The sequence below is a fragment of the Heloderma suspectum genome, chromosome 6 (assembly GCF_057233095.1).
Source record: "Heloderma suspectum isolate Gila_16-S chromosome 6, 16-S_ref, whole genome shotgun sequence".
NCBI lineage: Eukaryota > Metazoa > Chordata > Lepidosauria > Squamata > Helodermatidae > Heloderma > Heloderma suspectum.
This window is the reverse complement of record NC_139463.1, coordinates 84001566-84022186: the sequence shown is the minus strand read 5'-3', so window position 1 is coordinate 84022186 and position 20621 is coordinate 84001566. Positions and strand designations below refer to the sequence as shown.

The following is a 20621-nucleotide window of genomic DNA, read 5'->3' as shown; positions in this document are numbered from 1 at the left end:
AAACACAAGGAATATGAAGATCTCAACATTTCTCTAGCTAAATCTACTGATTCACACTAAGTTAGTGATGAACATGCGGAGAGGGGGCAAATATCACTCACCCTCCTTAGACTGCACACACACACACACACACACACACTATAGGAGCCACAGCTGTGACTCCTATGTTAAGGCTGACCTGCTTAAAATGGATTCCACCATTATAAAGGGTAATTGGGAGTTGGTCATTCTAACCTTAATACAATTGAAAAGGTGAAAAGGTGTCAGCAATCTTCCTGAAATGTAGATGTGCCAGAAAGAAATGTCAGTTTTATATAACCTGAACATTTCAGGGAGATTACGAAAAGACTGAGGGAGGGAGGGAGGGAGGGAGGGAGGGAGGGCGGGCAGGCAGGCAGTTTAAAGTGGGAAAAGGGTATTGTACATTTGGAAAAAGTGCAGGGAAGAGTAACTAAAATGATCAAAGGGCTGCAGCAATTCCAGTATAAGGAAAGATTACAACATATGGACCTGTTTAGTTTAGAAAAATGGTGAGTGAGAGGAGACATGACAGAGGTGTACAAAATTCTGCATGGTTTGGACAAAGTGGATAAGGGGATGTTTTCCCCTGCTCTCATAATACTCAAACCCAGGGTCATCCTATGAAGCAGATTGATTTGGGACAGGTAAATAGAAGTACTCTAGTCTTCACACAGTGCATAGCTAAATGGAATTCACTAGCACAAGATGTAGTGGTGGATACCACTTTGGATGGCTTTAAAGGAGGGTTGGACAAATTTATGGAGGATGAAGGTATCAGTGGCTACCGTTCATGGTGGCTAGATGCTCCCTCCAGTATGAGAGGTAGTATGCCTATGTATACCAGTTGCTGGGGAAAATGGGTGGGAGGGTGTTGTTGCACTCATGTCCTGTTTGAGGGTTTCCTGCAGACACCTGGTTGTCCACTGGGTGAACAAAATGTTGAACTAGATGGACCCTTGGTCTGATTCAGCTCCAGCATGGCTTTTCTTCTTTTTGAGAATGCAGCCACAGAACTAGGTCTGTGAAACAAAGACAGCTGAGTTTAAGATGTGAGCAGCTCATCATGCATGAACAGGAACAAATCCTCTCTCATAAAGGGTGGAAGAATGGAAATCAAAAAGCTCCAAGACATAGAACCTCCATGTTCAGAGGCATTGTACCTCTGATTACAAACGAGAAACATGGACAGATCTCTCTCTCTCTCTCTCTCTCTCTCTCTCTCTCTCTCTCTCCATGTGTGTGTATACATAAGAAAAAGGAGAGAGATTTTAAAAACTAAAAACTTGCAATGATTCAAACATTTGTTTTCGAAAAGCAGCCTTCTGGTGGTGGTGTTTACATTTTGCAAACCACATTTCGGACACACTTCTGTGGCTGCTAGACAGGGGCTAGATGGCCATAGGATTTTTCATTTTCTGGGAACCAAGCTCGGAACCAGGGCTCCAAGGTTGGTTCCCAGAAAACTACCTCCCTGCCCAATCCCCTGCTGCCATGTAGGCAGTGTGGCTCATCCCTGGGTCCACGCTCTGAAAAGCAGCGTGGGGCAGTGGAAAAGGGGGCATCCCTGTGGGCAAGGAAGGGATGGTGAAAGTACCATTATGATGCTTCCTATGCATCATTCAGCCTGCCCCCCACCCACACTGAGAAACCTGGCTAGACTGTTGAAATTGGCCACAAATGCAGGGTGGCCATAGCACAGAGGAGAAGATCCCCTCTGTGCTCTGCCTGCCCTGCATTGTGTAGTCAGTAAGGATGTATGAATCCCACTCACTGGAGTCCGCAGGAGGGTCTGCGGGGGGGGAAGGTGGTCTGTTCCTCCCCCCCCCTCCAGAATCCTCCCTGGCTGAGTCCACTCTGTGGCAAGTCCACGGAGCTGCTGGCCAGGCCTGTCTGCTGCTGGACTGCCAGAAGGCGGACACAAATGGCGTCCAGCATAGCAGACACCATTTGCATCCCTGCTCTTTGACGTGATAGGCTACGTAAAGATTTACGTAGCCTATCATGGCAAAGAGCAGGGATGCAAATGGTGTCCACTACGCCAGACACCATTTGCATCCACAGACCGGCAGTGGACAGACTTGGACCGGCCAGCGGCAGGTAGGATCTGGCCAGTGCAGACTTCGCGGGGTGGCTGAGGTGAGTGTTTTGTTCCGCCATGGACTCCCGCCTCATTGGAGTCCATGGCGGAATTCTCCGCCATCCCTAGTAGTCAGTCACCTTCAAGTTCAGAAGCTGCCAACTATCCCCATAAGATTGCATCCTTAGAAACCTTAGCACACCCTTCCATCAGGAGGAGCAGCAAGAAAAAAAAAAGTAGGATGTTCCTTCCTTCCTAGTCTCTACAAAGGTTTCTACCCATGCAGGGTATTGGAGTTTTACATATACTTTACATCTTTATTATTCTATCGAATATTTTTTTAGCCAGACTAACAGTCCCCTATGCATATTTTCTCAGGAGGAGGCGTGTGGATTCTTGAACAGTAATGTGAAAAATGGTAGATTCTCTGATTTTAGGGGTGTATGAAACCCCACCGGGTTCTGCAGGTGGGAGGAGGCAATCCATTCCTCCCCCCAGAATCCTCAATGGGGGGGAGGTGATCCGTTCCTCCCCCCTGAAATCCTGCCCGGCTGGCTCCGCTCCATGTCCAGGCCACAGAGCCACCGGCCAGGCCAACCCACAGCGGGGCCTCCAGCCAGTGCCGGGCTGCTGCGGATGCAAATGGCATCCTGCCTCGGGGACACCATTTGCGTCCCTACGCAAGCCCATGATGGGCTACGTAAATATTTATGTAGCCTATCACGGCTAAAGCAGAGATGCAAATGGCATCCCCTATGCCATTTGCATTCCCGCTTTAGCCATGATAGGCTACGTAAACATATACGTAGGCTATCATGGGCCGGCGTAGGGACGCAAATGGTGGCTGCTTTGACGGCCGCCATTTGCAGCCACAGCAGCCTGGCAGCGGCTGGAGCCGCTGCTGCTAGAACCGGAGCTGCAGCCAGATAGGCTCCATTTCGTTAGGCTTTCGTGGGGTGGTGGGGCGGGGGTCTCTGTTCTGCCATGGATTTCGGGGGGCCTAATTCACTGGAATTCAGCCCCCCTGGGATCCGTGGCGGAATTCTCTAACATCCCTATCTGATGTGCACTTGATGTAGGGATGTTGCGAGCATCCGTTTGGGGCCTCCAGCTTGGCAGGTTCCCATCAGTTAAGCCCCCCGGATGCCGGTCCGTGACTTCTTGCTCTTGCCTGACTCAGCGCATGCTGAGCCGGGCAAGTGCAGCAGCCCCCACCCCTTGCCCAAGTGCTGATGGCAGGATGGGAAGCCTTCCCATCCTGCTGCCCAGAGCAACTGCGCCCCTCTCTGCCGGTGCTTGGCAGAGAGGGACACAGTTGCTCACAGTGGTGGCAGCAACAGTGCTCGCTGGGCCCCTGCAAACCACCAGCTGGCTTGCATCCCAGTGCGAGACAGGTCTGGCAGTTGGCAGGGTTTCAGCAAGCAGGTCGGGGGTAGACTCAGGTGAGTTCGCATAACTACAACCTGATGTAGGTGGATTCTTTCATCTTAATCTAGTCAAAATTTACAAATGTTTGCATTAAATTAATGAGTGTATTAGCGGTAAGTTTAGCTGGGAAACAAATTAATCAAGTAGTGCAAAACGTGAGGTTATTGCATCATTTCTCATGGACATCTGTGTTCACATGTGGTTTATGGTATGTAGTAAGCTATAATAAGCATAACAATCATCATCATCATCATCATCATCACTGAAAAGGTCAAACCCAAGGATGCCTGTGTGTGTATATGTGACATTCACACACACACACACACCCACACACTGGGCCAGTCATAGACTCCCAACCTAACCTGTTTTACAGGGTTGTTATGAGGATAAAAAGTAGCAAATGCCACACAGGCAAGCGTTACCAAACATTTACTTTACATTTCTATGAAGGTGAGCAGGAGAAGCTCACTGGGTGGTTTTGGGCCAGTCATAGACTCTTAGCCTAAGCTACCTTATGGGTTTGTTGTGGGGATAAATATAACAACCAAGCAGATTCACCTGTAATTCTTAATTCCAAGACAACAATAATTTAAGCAGTCTCTAAACACAGACACAAAAGGCAAAATGGATCCTTATGAGGTACTATTCAAAAGCTTTAACCACCACCACCCCGCCCTCGGAGGGGGAGATTCACAGAGCTATGACCTCAAAGAGCAAGTCTGAGTGGGGATTTCCCCCCCCACCCTGCACTACCCAGCCATTGCTGAAATCTCTGTGGCAGCTTCCTTCCTGAGATTGGTGTCAAAAACTTAGGAGGGTCGGAAATAGCCATATTGGGGGTAGGCCAATTGGTGTGCCCATGTGTGGGGGTGTTACAAAAATTGTGTTCTTTTCCCTGGTAGACCTTCCAATTCGTTTACCAAGAATGAGAGGAGGCAGAGATCTGGTCCAACACGATTTTATTCTGCAGAATAAGGCAACCCTTGGGGCTAACGCTCCATCAAAGGTTACAATCAAGTGATGTGATTCAAAAGTTTATATAGGCAAGACCTTTGGGGCTGTCTTACGCTTGCGCTGTACTAATCTCTTTGACTAGCTGAGAGGGAAACAGAAGACAGGCAGCACCTTTGACATATCTAGGCATGCGCAGAGAGGTAGCCTTGTACTCTAGTAAACACATTCTTGGCATTCCTGAGTCTCTGATAAGACGCTGTGTCTTTGTTTAGCATGGCAGTCTCACACTGAGGTAAAACAGACATAGCCTAGCTTATAAAATCATGGGATAACAGACATATTACAACTGAAATTTCTATAACAGGGGGAGGGGATAGGCTGTGGATAAGCCAGACCAACAGGCCTCTCTGCTCCTGTCCCCATTCCCCAGCAAAGTAACCGAGTTAGACAGGCTCAGAGGTGCATCTAATGTTAAATGCATTTTAGGAGGAACAGGTGGTGAAAAAGCATCTGACCTGGTTTGCACTATCACCATAGCCCACTGTGGCTTAATAGCCATGGTAGGTTGCAGCACCTGTGTGCCAGGTTCATGATCTAACCCCCTGCCCCCCACAGCTTTTTGTTACGTGCAATCCAATGAAGTTGGGTTGTTGGGGTGGTTGACAAGTCACCCAGAATCCATGGGCTGTTTTAGGGTTGTGGATGGCTTTTCAACCACTCCAACAACCCACCATTGCCAGGTTTGCACATAACAAGAAGCTATGGCAAACCTCACCATGCCCCAAATATTCAAAATCGTGGGTGCCACATAGGGATGCTGGAGAAATTTGAGATGGACTAAAATAAGCTTGGATTTCTAAGAATCTGACCTGTGGAATCCACTGCGGAGCGACCCCGCCAGTACATGCAGAGTACGTGGACATTTGGATCTTTAAAAAAAAAAAGAAAATTCCTGAAATTTATGCATATTTATTCAGAGGGAAATATGTGAGTTTCTGCTGAGGAAAAGTGGAATGGGATAGGGAACAATAAGCTAAATGTTATGTACTGAGGTAAATTATGTGAATTGTTATGAAACCTCTTATATAATTATTCACATTTTTTTTTGCATGATGAAAGAAAAAATCCACATCCATCTGTGAGCAGGCGATGAACACCATTCACCTATTATGGCTTCTTATTACATGTGAACTGTAACGAGAAGCCAGGCTTATCTTCTGTTTGATTCTCCAGAGTATATCTGTGTAGGGTGGTGGTGAATATAGGAGAAATATAAGATGTAATGTAATGCCTTCCGAAACTTTCACACTCATTTAACCAACTGTTCCATTTTGCAGATGCTCCAGCCTGATCTGAATGCTATCAAAAGTATTTGGTTGTTATCAGACCCTTTCCTGTACCATCAGGATAAATTTGACCAGGCTGAAGGACGATCACAGCCTTTCTCCCTTCATGGGGTTCAGATTAGATGGAGATTGTATTGCTGCCAGTCTTACATATCAACATGAACTAAACTGGTCTGCGTACAAGGCTTTCATCAGGGCTGGTTAATATGTGGCCCTCTGGATGTTGCTCAGCTACTATTGCTCCTATCATCCCTCACCTTTCTCCAGGCTGGCTGGGGTGGATGGGAATTAGAGTCCATCAACGTTCATGAGTTGATGGACTCTAAGTCTTGATTGGTATAGTGATGGCTTTTCTTCTTCCAACAGGTAAGATGACACACTTTAGTACTGCGTACAGAATGCCAAATCTTCCTCTACCACCTCTGGATTTCTGCTTCTGGAATTCTCTCCAGTCTGAGAACTACAGATCTTACACTTCTTTGTGTTCCTAACATTGTACCTCACATCCCTGGTGGAGAACCTCTTCATCATCATTGCAATAGCCCTTGACTATCACCTGCATATGCCTATGTACTTCTTCTTAATGAACTTGGCCATTTGCGATATCGGCAATATTTCTGTCATTGTACCCAAATCCATGGTTAATTCACTCTTGAACAGCAGGCTCATTTCTTATTTGGAGTGTGTTGCTCAAGTTTTGTTTTTCTACTTCTTTGAAGTCTCAGATTTTGCCCTCTTAACAATCATGACACATGACCAGCATCTTGCCATTTGCAATCCATTACAATATGAAGCAATTATGAACAAAGCAGCTTTCATCCAGATGGTACTTATTGTGTGGGTTGCTGGTCTTATTTATGCCGTATTACACACACAGGTAGCACCTTTTCAATGTCCTTTTGTTCCAATAATGTCGATCAATTATTCTGTGAAATCCCCAGACTATCAAAACTCTCCTGCTCTGACTTATTATACCTAGTTGAAGTAGGACTCATTGTGCTTAGTTCTAGTGCAGCATTTGGAGGCTTTGTATTCATTGTTGGAACTTACACGTGGATCTTCAGTGCAGTCCACATAATTCCTTCTGTACAGGAGTGACAGATAGCCCTCTCCACTTGCCTCCCCCACCTCATGGTTGTCTCTATGTTTATGTTCTGTTCTGTTCTGTTCTGTTTATGTTATGTGGCTTCTTTGTCTATGTAAGACCTCCCAGGAATAATCCATCTGATCTGGATCTCATCATTGCTGTTATATACACTATACTTCCTCCAGTGTTGAATCCATTCATTTATAGCATGAGAAACAAAGAAATTAAGGCTGCATTGTATAAGTTATTGAAGCTTAAGCACTTTCCGAACACTACTTCCAGATCTGTTCTGAAATTGTTGGGATGGTAACATTCTTCCTTTGCCATCCCCCCTCCCCACAAATGGTGAACTATGTTTTTATGAAATTATTTTTATGAAATCAATAACAGGGAATTATTCCCACCTGTAGCCTTCACTCGTTCATGCAACTCATATTGATCTCATATTGATTGGATCCAGGATCTGCCTCTTCAAAACAGAAGATGTCACTCAAGGGTGCCCATGTTTGATTTTGGGGGATTGATTCCTCTCCACTCTGCATCATCATAGCTCACGCCATACAACAGAGTCCCATGACCTCTGTGTACCATGTTAAGAGGGGCTGTATGGGAGGAGGAGGCAGCAAGCCCAGATGCGTGTTCCTAAATCTGGACCCAACCCATTATATTTGTTTGTTTTATTCATCAAATATAATGAGTTTACATTGCAAACAGTGAAATCTAGCCAGTCTAATATTTTTGATCAAGCTGAAAAAGTAAGCCAGTACTCCACTGAACCATGAACAAAGAATCAAAGAAAGGGGAAAGAAACCTCTTCAATAATAACTTTAGTGGCAAATTCCTTATTTATTTATTTATTTATTTTTTATCAGACAGAGAGAATATTTCTGAAAGAGCTTATTTATTTATTTGGTTGAAATGGTGATGTTGGACAAGACCATATATAGAACATTAAAATACTATTTTTAAAAAATCTTTTTGATGAAGGGTTAGTTTTGAAGATATTTACATAGAAAAAAAATAATACATTATAAAGATAGAAGACCTTTTGTTTTGTTTGTATGGCACAACACATTTGATTCTTTTTTGGTCTTTTATTTATTGTGCATTTCAAGCTGTGCTGGGAAATGTGCTGAAAAATTAAATCCTGCCCTATTTCAGCAGGGCCAGCCCTATCATTAGGCAGAAGGAGGCAACTGCCTCAGGCAGCAGATGTTTGGGGGAGGGCAGGGAGTGAACTGTTTGAAGACACAAACTGCCCTGCACCTCTGTCACATCACCTGTGCTGAAGTAAGATGTTGTTGTCAATCTGGTTAACTTCTGTTATGTGGAATATGGGGCACCATCCTTTGCCTCAGGAAGAAGAGAAATGTATTTGGCCATCCTGACCATTTAGGAAGGGAAACAATAGAGGGAAAGAATGAAATCTCTGCTTTTCTCCCTCTGTGGAGAGCTCAGTTTTTCTCTAGCTGAGCTCTGTCATTAGACTGACATTTCACAATGAGATAGGGATGAAGGTGTGGGATGGGGCAAAGGTCAACCAGCCTCCTTAAACAGCAAACTTAAAATTAAATATTTTTTCTCATTTATTTTATTTTCAATATTTGTATACCACTCCACATTCAAAGATTTTGGAGTGGTGAACAGCAGATAGAATAAAAGAATAAAAAGCACATTAAAATAATTACTTTTTTAAAAAAAGAAAGAAAAGAAACAGAGTTCTGATAAACCCAGTTATGCTAAAAAAAATCAAGGCCAGTTACTCAAGGAAGGATTCCTAAAATAACAGTGTTTTCAGAAGGCTCCAGTCCAGATGCAACACAATGTTGGCGCCTGCCTGGCCTCCAAAGGCAGGGGATTCCATAAGAAGGCTCTTCATCTGGTGGACTCCATCTTGAAAATCAGCATGACTATACAGTATGACACCAAAACTACATCTCTACGTTTCCTTACAAGGTCAAGCTTGTAATTCTAATTATAAGTAAGTTATTACGATTGGCTTCTGGTATGTCCCACTGAACAGCTGATGAAATACCCACATGCCAACCTTCACAGATGAATAACTTGAAACTATCTACCCTGCTGAACTGGAACTATCTCCTGTGCTACTTTTTCATAGAGAGTACAATGGATTTGCTCTGCCAAAACTCCAGAGTGGATTATCGAAGTCAGAAACTCTGTGTATGTCTAGCCACAAGGTACCATGCTGCAGTAGTATGGGAGGTTGTGGACATCTTTGCTTATATTGCAGGTGGTGTCAAGTTTGAATACGACTATGGGATCACCTGTCCTACCTTAATTCAAAACCCAGAAGCAGTGCACCTAGGCATGGGTGTTATTTCAGTATTCTTTAGGGGTGGAATGGGACATGAGGATGTGCTTCCTAGCAAATTTGAAAGGCATGCTCTTGAATATGTTCATAACTTTATTGCGCTAAATGCCGTGTATTTTAGGATCATTTATTATACCTCATAATAACTAAAGGTCTAGGTGCTCTTGAGACATAATAATATCAGCTGAAACTCAACAAATCCTGCACAGAGGGTGGCTCTTTATGGTTGTGAAAGGTTAAGTGCTTGAATATGTAACCATTTGCAACCCTTTCCATATGTACTGCTTTTTCTCTGTCTTTCCTTTGCATCTTGTCTCTGAAAGTTCAACAGATTGCATTTAATCTGGCAACAGGAACAGCTAATGTAGCATAGCGGCTAACGAGGATAAAGCTGTGATCATATACACACTTACCTTGGAGTAAGTCCTATTGAACTGAATAGGAACTACTTCTGAGTAGACAAGTATTGGAAAACACTGTTACCTACGAATCAGGAACTCTGCACTTTGAATCTTTCCTTTGCCATGAACTCAGTAGGTGGGTGCAGGCAAGCCACTCTTTCTCACCTTCAACCCCCCTCATTTGCATTAGGGATATTATTACTGTCCTACCCTATAGGATTATTGTAAGGACTGTATCTAGAAAATGCACATGAAGCACTTTGAGTACTTAAAGATGTTATACAAATGTTAGGTATCATCATCACCATCAAATTTGGTAACTGATATAACGAGAAATGAAAATTACTTTGTTCTTCATACTTTACTTAGAATAAAGTCAGTGAGGGAGCAATCCTATGGCTGCTAGACAGTTGGCTAGACAAGCCATAGGATATGCTGTTTTCTGGGAACCGACCTCAGAGCCTGCGCTTCAAGGTCAGTTCTCGGAAAACCAACCCACCTCCCCCACATCCGTGCTGCCTCGGAGGCAGTGCGGAGAAGCCCTGTCCTCTGCTCTTGGAAGAGGAGCATGGAGTGGCTGAAAAGGGGTGGGGATGGGGGCGTTCCAGGGCGGGGAGAGCGGATCTGCGTGTATGACACATCCTATGTGTCATACAGCAGCCTCCTCTCCCACTCAGTCCCCCTGAAAAAGCAGGGTAGGAGAGGCATGGAGGGAAAGATCCCCCCATGCTTCTCCTGCCTTGTTTGGATAGGCAGTCATCTCCAAATTCGGAGGCGGCCGCCTATCTATATAGGATCACGCCCTGACTCTCTTATTTAAACTTTGACTCTTCTTTGACTCAATTTAAACTTATCAGGCTTCCACTTTGATAAGAGGATCACTTATTTACATTTTGACTCATGGTGTCTTTGTTTGTTTGTACTTTTCTCACAATAAGAGGGGGTTGCACATCAAATGCATTACAAGTTGGACACAATGGTCTTCTAGGCCCTTTCTATCCCTATTATTCTATGCTACTATGATAAGTGGACTCTTGATCATGCAATGACAATGTCCCTTCTACTCCTCTTTCCTCTAAATCCCCTCCCTCCTAAATTCACTGCAGATGGTCCTCCAGCCCTCTGGAATATGTATGGGGGAGCACAGTGGACTGCAGTTTGGAGGGGGAATCTATTCCTATGGCAGGAGATGTTAGTCAGATATGGACCAGTCATAATCATGAGTACCATAAAGATTAGGTTTCTCATGCCTTCATACATTGAGACTTTCTAGTTCAAGAGAGAAATGATTTAAGCCACAATTCATGCTGAATTTTTATTTTAAGAACAAAGTACCAAACAAGAGATCATAGTGAAGATTTTGCTCAGACTTTACTTTTTACCATGTATTTTGATCTATTATGTATTTATTCATTACATTTCTATACTGCCCAATAGCCAAAGCTCTCTGGGCAGCTCACAACAATTAAAACTGCAAAATGCAGCACAAATACAATATACAATGTAAAAGTTTAATGCTGCAGTATAAAAGTAAAAACCAGAATAAAACCTAACAGCAATGCAGAGATTTAAAATACAATAACAAATTTAAAATAAGAGAACTAAAAGACTGAAATGGCTGAGGCGGGGGGAGTTCTTCACTTTTCATTGGAAAGATCACAGTGTAGGTGCTAGGTGAGCCTCTCTGGGAAGCTCATTCCATAACCAGGTTACCACACCAGAAAAGGCCCTGTTCTTGGTAGCCATCCACCTCACTTCCTTTGGCAGGGGCTCTCAGAGGAGGACAACTGAAGATGATCTTAGGGTCTGGGCAGGTGTATATAGGAAGAGACTTCAAGTGACCTGGCCCTAAGCCACCTAGGCCTTTGAAAGTTAATACCAGCACTTCAAGTCAGGTCTGGAAATGGATGGGCAGCCAGTGCAGATGGAAAAGTACTGACATAATATGATCAGGTTGGCCAGTCCTCTATACAAAAGGTTATTAGAGCATGGATAACTGTAGCTAGGCTATCTCTATCCAGATAAGGGCAGAGTTGGTATATCCGCCTAAGCTGATAAAAGGTGCTCCATACCACCGAGTCCACCTGTGCTTTAAGTGACAGTTTTGTATCAAGAGCATCCCAAACTATGAACCTGATCCTTTAGAGGGACTGCAACTCCCTCCAAAATGGGATGAACATCACCTAGCTGGCAGACAAAACACTCATTAACAGTACATCCATCTTGTCTGGATTGAGTTTCAGTTTATTGGCCCTCATCCAGTCCATTACCATGCCTAAGCTCTGATTCAGAACAGCCACTGCCTCACCTGGATTTGATGAAAAGGAGAGAGACAGAGAGAGAGAGAGCAAGGTGGGTGTCATCCACATATTGACAATACCTCAGCCCACACCTGTAGATAACCTGCCCCAACAGTTTCATGCAAATATTAAATAGAATGGGGGATAAAAAAAGAGCCCCGAGGAACCCCACAGCATAGATGCCAAGGCACAGAGCAATAATCCCCCAACACCACATTCTGGAAATGACATCAATATATTGATGACACTCATCTCTACTGCTGGTTTCCATCTAATGATCCTAGGGACACTGAAGAACTCTTGAACTGTTGTCTGAAGGTGGTTTGGGGATGAATGAAGGAAAACAAGCTGAGACATAATCCAGTCAAGATGGAGGAACTGAGGGTAGGGAAACAGATTGATTTGGATGGAGGAACTGATCTATTCTTAGATGGTTTGGCCCTTTCTCTGAATGATGAAATACTCAGTTATGAGTAGTCCTGCACCTGATGCCAACTGGGGAAGCTCTGGTGGCAATAGTAGCCAGAAGTACAATAACTTTCTACGTGGGGGGTCTTGGTTGACATTTTGGTATTTATAATGGTAATGAACAATGGTAACAAGTTGCATGGAAGCTTCAGTTACATAGTCTCCATATATCTATTCCAGTGAACAGAAACATCTGGGACTTAGGTTCACCACTCTGCTACTGACAGCCATCCAGCTGCAAGGTAATGGTGATGTCAGAACTAATCACAGCAAAGGATATCATACCATATCCATTCTTTCTAAATAGCATCTCTGTTAATGGCGTTAACAGCCATAATGGCCTTAACAGCCAAAATTTCTGAGAATTTTGGAGGTTGAACACCCAGGAAGATCATCAACAAACAGCAAATATTAATAAAATACAGCTATGCTACTTCTTGCACGATGTGGAGTGGAGGGTGGGAGGACACTGATTTTGACTATAAAGTCTTCATTGGCATTTGAGTTCTCCATACCTTGGACAAAAACCTATTGAACTTAGTGGGGCTTCTGAGTAGACAAGTATAGAATTGCACTATACTTGTATCCAAAAATGCCACTGGCCTTTTGATGAAGGACTTGGAGTTCACTGTGTTTTTAGTAGATGAGAAGATATATACCAAAATATTTATATACATCAAACTTACACTTTCATATGAAGAGCTCTCCTTCTCTCATGTGCATTCACATGCATGTACTATCATATAATGTTTGTGCTTATGGATATAGTTGAGATAATGGATTCTCAGAAGAATCCTTCAAATTCAGCATTTTCCAGAGGGCAACCTTGATCTCTTTATTTCTCAAACTATAGATCAATGGATTCATCATGGGTGGAACCACAGAATACATTACTGCAAAGACCAAACTTAAGTGTGATGGAGAATTAGAGGGCGGTATAAGGTAGGCAAAGATCCCAGTGAATACATACACAGAGACCACAATAAGGTGGGGCAGACAAGTAGAGAAGGCCTTTTGCCTTCCCTGCACAGAGGGCATTCTCAGCACTGTAGTGAAGATTTGCACATATGTTACAATGATGAAAATGAAGCATCCTAGAACTATACTGCCACTGAACAAACTAACACCAGTTTCAACTAGATACAAGTCAGAGCATGAGAGCCTGAGTAACTGGGGGATTTCACAGAAGAACTGGTCAACAACACTGGAGCAGAAGGAGATCGCAAATGTGCTCCCAGTGTGTATTACTCCATAGAGAAGACCACTGATCCATGCACTGACAACCATTTGCAAACAGGCAATTTTGTTCACTATTGTCTCATACCGTAGTGGGTTGCAAATGGCAATGTATCGATCATGTGCCATCACTGTGAGGAGAGAAAAATTGGATGCTAAAAAGAAGATGAGGAAGAAAACCTGTGCAACACACCCAGAATAAGAAATCAACCTGGTATTCAAAAGTGAATTAACCATGGATTTAGGTATGGTTACAGAAACTGAGCCAAAGTCCAGCATGGCCAGGTTCATCAGGAAGAAATACATGGGGGTGTGCAGACGATGGTCAAAGACTATTGTAAAGATGATGAGAAGATTCCCTGTCACGGTTGTCAAATACAATACCAGGAATACAAAGAAGTGTATGATTTGCAGGCCCCGAATCTCAGAGAACTCCAGCAGCAGAAAGTGAGACACAGAACTTGTGTTAGCTATATTGTCCATCATTCTAAGTTCCATGCTGCCTGGAGGAGGAACAAAATACAGATACATTACAACTCACCAAGATCTACTAAGTAGTTAAGCTGGAATTACTTGATTCGAATTTTTGTACTAGTTTGAATTCAAAGAAATGGGCAAACTGGCCTTACCCAGAGATACAATATCCATGAAAGAGAAAAGAAGGAGTTAGTGAAGCTGTTTTAACTATTTCTATAACATCATTCTTCCCTTCTCACAGAAGGCAGTGGTTTCTGTGCTTGGGTCAACAGCTTAGTTTTCTGCCATTCTCTCTGCTCTCAAGACTACATTGGTGTGACCTATGGAATATGAAAATTAGCTTGACACAGGTGCAATTCTGAAAAAAATCAATTCATTGGTGAATCTCGCAGCTGCATTAAGATAATTATTTCCAGAGGGTAGCCATGTTAGTTGGATACAGAAGAACAAGAGTTTTGTGGTACCTAAAAGCCTAACTTATTCATTCATTCATTAATAATACTTTTATACCACTTAATATATTAAAAAGCTGAAGTGGTTCACATTAAAATATAATATAGAAATATAAAATCCAAATAATAAATAATTGAAATATTACAACAGCATAACAATCAAACAAGATAGCAACAGAGTCCATCACAGGTCAAAGAATGCCAGTGTGAACAGGTCTCTTTCTTTATAGAGGCATTTTAAATTGCCAATATTTCTGCCTCTGGAACCAGATCGTAGACTGTTCCAAATGGTGGATGCCTGTTCAATAATATCAGAGCTCAATGAGATATATACAGGGGAAGGTGGTAAGCTAGGTATCCTAGCCCTGAGGGGTTTTTTTTTATGTCTTTGAAGTCAATAAGAAAACCTTGCACATGGCTTGACTGTTAATAGCAGCCAATGCAGTTCATTTAGAACAGGTTTATTGTGTGTATATGTAGTTGCACCTCTGAGACCCTAACTGATGCATTCTGCACTAGGTGCTGCTTCCAAACCAGTCACAAGGGAAGGTACATTGCAGTAGTCCAGTCATGAGGTTACTGGTGCATGTATCATGGTGTCTAGACTATCATAACTTGGAATGGGCATAGTTGGCACACCAGCTATTTCAGAATGGGCATTACCTTCTCTTGAATGAATCAGATGTTACAGATAACAGAGTTAAATGTCATCAGTTTACTCATGACCCCTTTCCCCAAATCTACTAAGGACAGTTCCAAACAGTTTCATATGAGTGTTGGACAACATTTGGGACATAATACTGTGCTGTGACACCTCAAAGTTCAACTCCCAGTCACCCAGTTGTTACAAAGTAGTTCAACCTGAGTGAACTAAACAGACTGTATTTTGAGGCCTGAACAAGAAGCTTCACCCTCAGCATTGGCAAAACAGGGCAAAACACAGTTACAAATGGTCAGGTATGAATCGTTTGATCAGCAATTCAGTCTGTAATAGACTTCCTAAAAATCCATGCCTACAAGCAGAGGTAGAGGGTAGGATTATGCAAAGCATAAATACATTGAATACAAAGAGCAATACCTGCCCAGGTACATGGTCAGTGCATTGAAGCTGCTCCTATTATTGTGTGCTTAACATGTGTAGTTAAGGCAGCCATCAGCCCAAAGCACCTCCTTTGCCAGAAGGGAAGAAGAGCATCAGGTCTTTTGTTTCTTGTAAGTATTGCCATACTTGAGGAATCTTAGCAAAGGTTTGTGGGCCTTGTGTTGTAGTCATTTGGGCTGCAATGTCATTTATTTCATTTGAAGGGTGTATAAGAAGAAAAGGTTTTCACCAGTAAAATGTCATTTTTTTCCACCTCTGGAGAACAGGTGTCCAACCATGGCTGACTCGCAATCCGTTGGGTCACCTCACCACAGGATCTTGCCTAGGCTTGGAGGAACCCACTTCTGTGAAGCACTCAAGTGCTATTCTCCACAGAAGAGAACAGCAAATTCAGCATCCCACTACTACTTTAATGTAGTAGTAATCCTCCAGTAATTTTCTTGCCATTTCCCCCTGCCTATCCCACGTTAGCCCCAAATGCGGGGGGGGGGAATGGAGTATTTTTTCAGCCCACACAACAGGACCACCATGACCTCCCCATGCATTTCTCCCATAATGTAAAGGAACCACTGTGTGTGCGCAGTTGTGGGCAATTGTTTTGGTTTGTTGGGGGTGTGGTCATGATGATGATGGCAGTGACATCAGGGTGGTGGATGTGTTGGCATACTGACCTGCTGGCTTGCCACCATGCCGGCTTGCCTCCATGCCGTGTTTAAATGCAATGGACAGACTTTTACTCCTGACTTTGGCTGCTTACTCTGCAACACAGAATGGCCACATGCCAGCATGCCAGCAGTTCACCGGGAAGCTGGTGCCTGTGGGAGTGGAGTTTGGACAGTTTGGCGGAGGTTGCTGTTCACCCGTATTGCATGTCGATCACAACCAAACCACCAGTAATTGGTGAGGGGAGGGAAAAGGGCAGGAACCAGGGAGGAAATTTTGTGGTGCCCACAGTGCATGTAATGGCTTTTTATGGAAAAGTAACCACCCTGTGGAAAGATAAGGAATGGAGACAGAAACAACTGTGTAAAGGAGCCCAATCTAATCCCATGATGGAACCGGATGGAGAAAGCCCCAGTATTGATGTGGATTTCTGCCCCTGTGTGATGAACCCCCTAGTCTTTAGGAAAGGGCTTGTTAGTTCAGGTGTAGGGAAAGATATATTGCTCTTGGAGGCCCTTTTACATTGTAGCCTCTGCCGCTCTATCCCTTCTCTTTGCTAAATAAGTGTGAATGAGTGTGTGTTAATTGGCTCTGTTTTTCAACTGGTCAGAGTCCCAGTCACTTAGTGCAAGACTGCCTGCTTAGCAGAGATAATAGGCAGTGCTCCTTTGTAATTGATGCATCACTGATTTATCTTGCCTTTAACTCTCTCCTCATGCTCAAAATCACCTCACTATAGAGCTTTAAGCATGGCAATGGCTGTCTCACAAACAGGATCATCAGAGGCAGTAATGGGCAGAAGACACTGGAAGGACATACACATTGGAATGTGTATGTGATTCAAGCCTTGGGTAGATTGCTGCAGTCAGACTTGTTGGATCCATATTTAATTATACTTTGAGTAGACCCACTGAAATCAATATATGGGGTCAAACCCAGGTAGATAGATAGAGATAGCGATAGCGACAGAGACAGAGACAGAGATAGAGATGAGGATTCAACCCAGCCATGGATAACCTCTAGAAGTCTGACAAATTCCAGTGAGAGAATGAGCATGCACTTGAATATCTCCCCATTGGAAGAAACAGATACAGAATTGCTTAAAGTGGCTGAATTGTGCCCATTGTTGCACAAGTATGCAATTCAGATTCAAAATCCAGGATTTTAACTTGAAATACAAAGTTGTCCATGGGGAACTATTCTGGCAATCTCCACAGTATATGAAGAACTTCCTATTCTTATAGATGTTGGGATCTCCAGGGGCACTTTCCTCTGCAACTTTGTGAAAGACAAAGTGGTCCACAGAAACAGATCCCTGCAATTCTTTAAAAATATATATAATGTACTTACTATTTTCATTAGAGATGTTGGGATCTCCAGGTACACTCTCCTCTGCAGCTAATTTCAAGCACTGTGTATCTGTCTAGCCATTTAAGAAACTGGAGAATAATCCTTTCTAATCCTTTTTGTTTGTTTGTTTGGAGATGTGTAAAAGTCTTCTTATAGCAGGAATAAGAAATTATTACCAGGGGGCAAAGGTTGCCTATAATTCTATGTGCTTCAAGCCTTGGGAAGACTCCTGCTGTCACACTTGCAAGCTACAGTGAATGAATGCTGGAATAGCCAAAGGACAATCCTCCTTCCATTTAGAATCACTTCCCCAGCAACCCACTCCTTCAACCTTAGTCTCAACCCCTAATTTTATCCCCTGGCTTCCCTTTCTTTTCTGCTTCTATGAGTATTAGGGACTCCTGAATTCCCAGTCCCTTCACCCCAACACACAGACCCTGTTGTACACAGACAGATGGCCCATATTTGCAGCTTCACTCTCTGCCCAGGAAGAAGCAGCTTCCCCTGAGAACAGAGCTAATTTCTCCCAAATTGACTGTTCTCCCTGGAAGGCTACAAAGCCTCCTGCAACCACCAAGACATTATCTCTGTAAACTGCTCTACCATGCTGACTTCCCCAAATCAGAAACATATATTTGTTTCAAAACAAACTCAGTAAATGTGTTGATTCTGTATCATCCCCATTAACCTCGTCATTGTGTGTGGGCCTTTGGAAAAGGGGGAAACAAAACATGGAGAACTGCCTTCCCATCTTCCCTTTGGTTAATGACTCCCAGATGGAAGATTTCCCAAGAGTCTGGACTAAAGATAAGGCAGAATGTGGGAAGGTAGATGGAGAAGTGCTCACTGAAGGAGAAGATCCCCCTCCCCAATAGCAGTGCAAGTATCCCACTGAAGCAGAGGAGGGGACAGGAAAGGCAATAGATCAGGTAGGGATGTACAAAAGTCACTTACCTTTCACAGGGGTGATTCGCGGTGGCGGGGAGGCATTCTGCACCTCCCCCCGAAATCCTAACCCAGACGGCTCCGCTCTGCGGCAACTCCATGGAGCCGCCGGCTGGGTGCAAATGGCATCTGGAGCCTGCGGACCAAATGGCGGCGGCTATGGCAGCTGCCATTTGCATTCCTGTTTTTGGCCGTGATAGGCTATGTAAATATTTACGTAGCCTATCACGGCAAAAAAAACCAGGAACACAAATGGCCGTGACTACGGCGACCGCCATTTGCATTCCCTTTTTTTGCCATGATAGGCTATGTAAATACTTGCGTAGCCTATCACGGCCTCTGCAGGGACGCCAATGGCATCCCTGCATTAGCCGTGATAGGCTACGTAAGTATTTATGTAGCCTATCATGGCCTAAATGGGGAAGCGAATGGCAGCCACAGACACGGCCGCCATTCACAAAGCAGCGCGAAAGGCACCAGGTAAGTGCTCCATTTCGCACGCCTCTCGCGGGGTGGTGGGGCGGGGGGCTTCGTTCTGCCACAGATTTCGGGGGGCCAAATGCATTGGCATTCGGCTTCACTGAGATCCATGGTGGAATTCTCTGACATCCCTAAGGTCAGGGCGTACTAGTGGTACTGGTGCTACATCAGGGTGTACTAGGGCCCGTGCAATCTGTGCACAATGCCCTCATGTGGCCAGTGTTAAAATGTGACAATGCGACTTAAAGGATGACGATACTACCCTGCTCTCAATGCGGTCACTCCTTCCTTAGGTAGTTCCAAGCATGGCTAAGGAAGTGAAAGAATATAGGAGCAGTGTCCACAGGATCATGCTGGTATCCAGTCACTGATTAAGCCAACCTCCCCCCTTTTTTCTTTCTTTCTGTATTTTGCTGTACCCATCATGCTGTGCCCATCTTCATGCTGGAAGATGAAATTCATCTTCACATACCATAGACACCAGTTTAGCTTCACTTGAAAATCCCAGAATTCAATTCTTCTCCCAATATGTACTCCCAATTCTTCTCTTATTCATATGTGGCAAATATGTGGGAAAGCTTGAACCCAGAGCACCAAAAACATGACCTCTGATGAGGATGATGTCTACACTCTGGACTCTACAACACTGAGATATGGATAGTCTGGAGTGAGTATGCATTCATCCCACTCTCCTCTTAAAAATATTTGTCAGCAAGCCTAGAATAGCTAAGTTGACTCTAGCATAGTCAACAGAGGTGTCAAATTTAAAAAGGAAGCCCAAGACTCCTCAGCCCCCTATGGACTCATTGTAGAAGGAGAGGAGTATCTCTGCCCACTTCCTGATCTACAACAAATCCAATCACCTGTTATTTTCATTATTTTCATTATTAGTATTCATCTTTTACTGTGATTTTTTTACAAAACAAAACAAACTGAAAACATTACAAAACGTAAAAAGAAAAAAAGTGAAATGAAAATACCAACAACTTATTCAAAATCCTCAGTTTCTAATATTACAATATTTGGAAAAAAAGTGGAGGAGGAGGAGGAGGAGGAGGAGGAGGAGGAGGAGGAGGAGGAGGAGGAGGAGGAGAAGAAGAAGAAGAAGAAGAAGAAGAAAGGTTACACATAAACTTCAGTAAAAGCAGACCAAATATCCACATATAAGTCCATTTGCAAGTTATGCCATACCACTCTTTCAGATGTTGCTAGTGTTGTGAAATCTTCAGTTTATAGCATTATAGGCGGTGAGCTTTTATCTTTTCAATATTGTAGTATCAGTCTTTCAGCAACCAAAAGGGCACGAAAAATCCATTTACGCTGACCATGTGTTACGTTCCAAGAAGCAGGCAAGTAATTTAAGAGAACATTTACATCAGTAAATATTAAAGAGCTTTCCAATATGAAATTTATCTGTACAATGACTTCCTCCCCAAAGGAGGCAGCCATTGGGCATTTCCAAAACATATGAATAAAAGAAGCATTGGCTGCATTACACCTCC

General features: G+C 43.6%; 1 protein-coding gene and 1 pseudogene across 1 annotated transcript; one reads left to right on the top strand and one right to left on the bottom strand.

Annotated features, from left to right (window-relative positions):
- The first annotated feature begins 4150 nt into the window (after positions 1-4150).
- LOC146341603 (olfactory receptor 14C36-like) lies at positions 4151-7223 on the top strand (annotated as a pseudogene).
- Positions 7224-13170: 5947 nt separating this feature from the next.
- LOC146341602 (olfactory receptor 14C36-like) lies at positions 13171-14133 on the bottom strand. The gene has a single exon (XM_084807568.1). The coding sequence runs from the start codon at positions 14131-14133 to the stop codon at positions 13171-13173; it is 963 nt and encodes a 320-aa protein (XP_084663694.1).
- Between the last annotated feature and the right edge of the window lie 6488 nt (positions 14134-20621).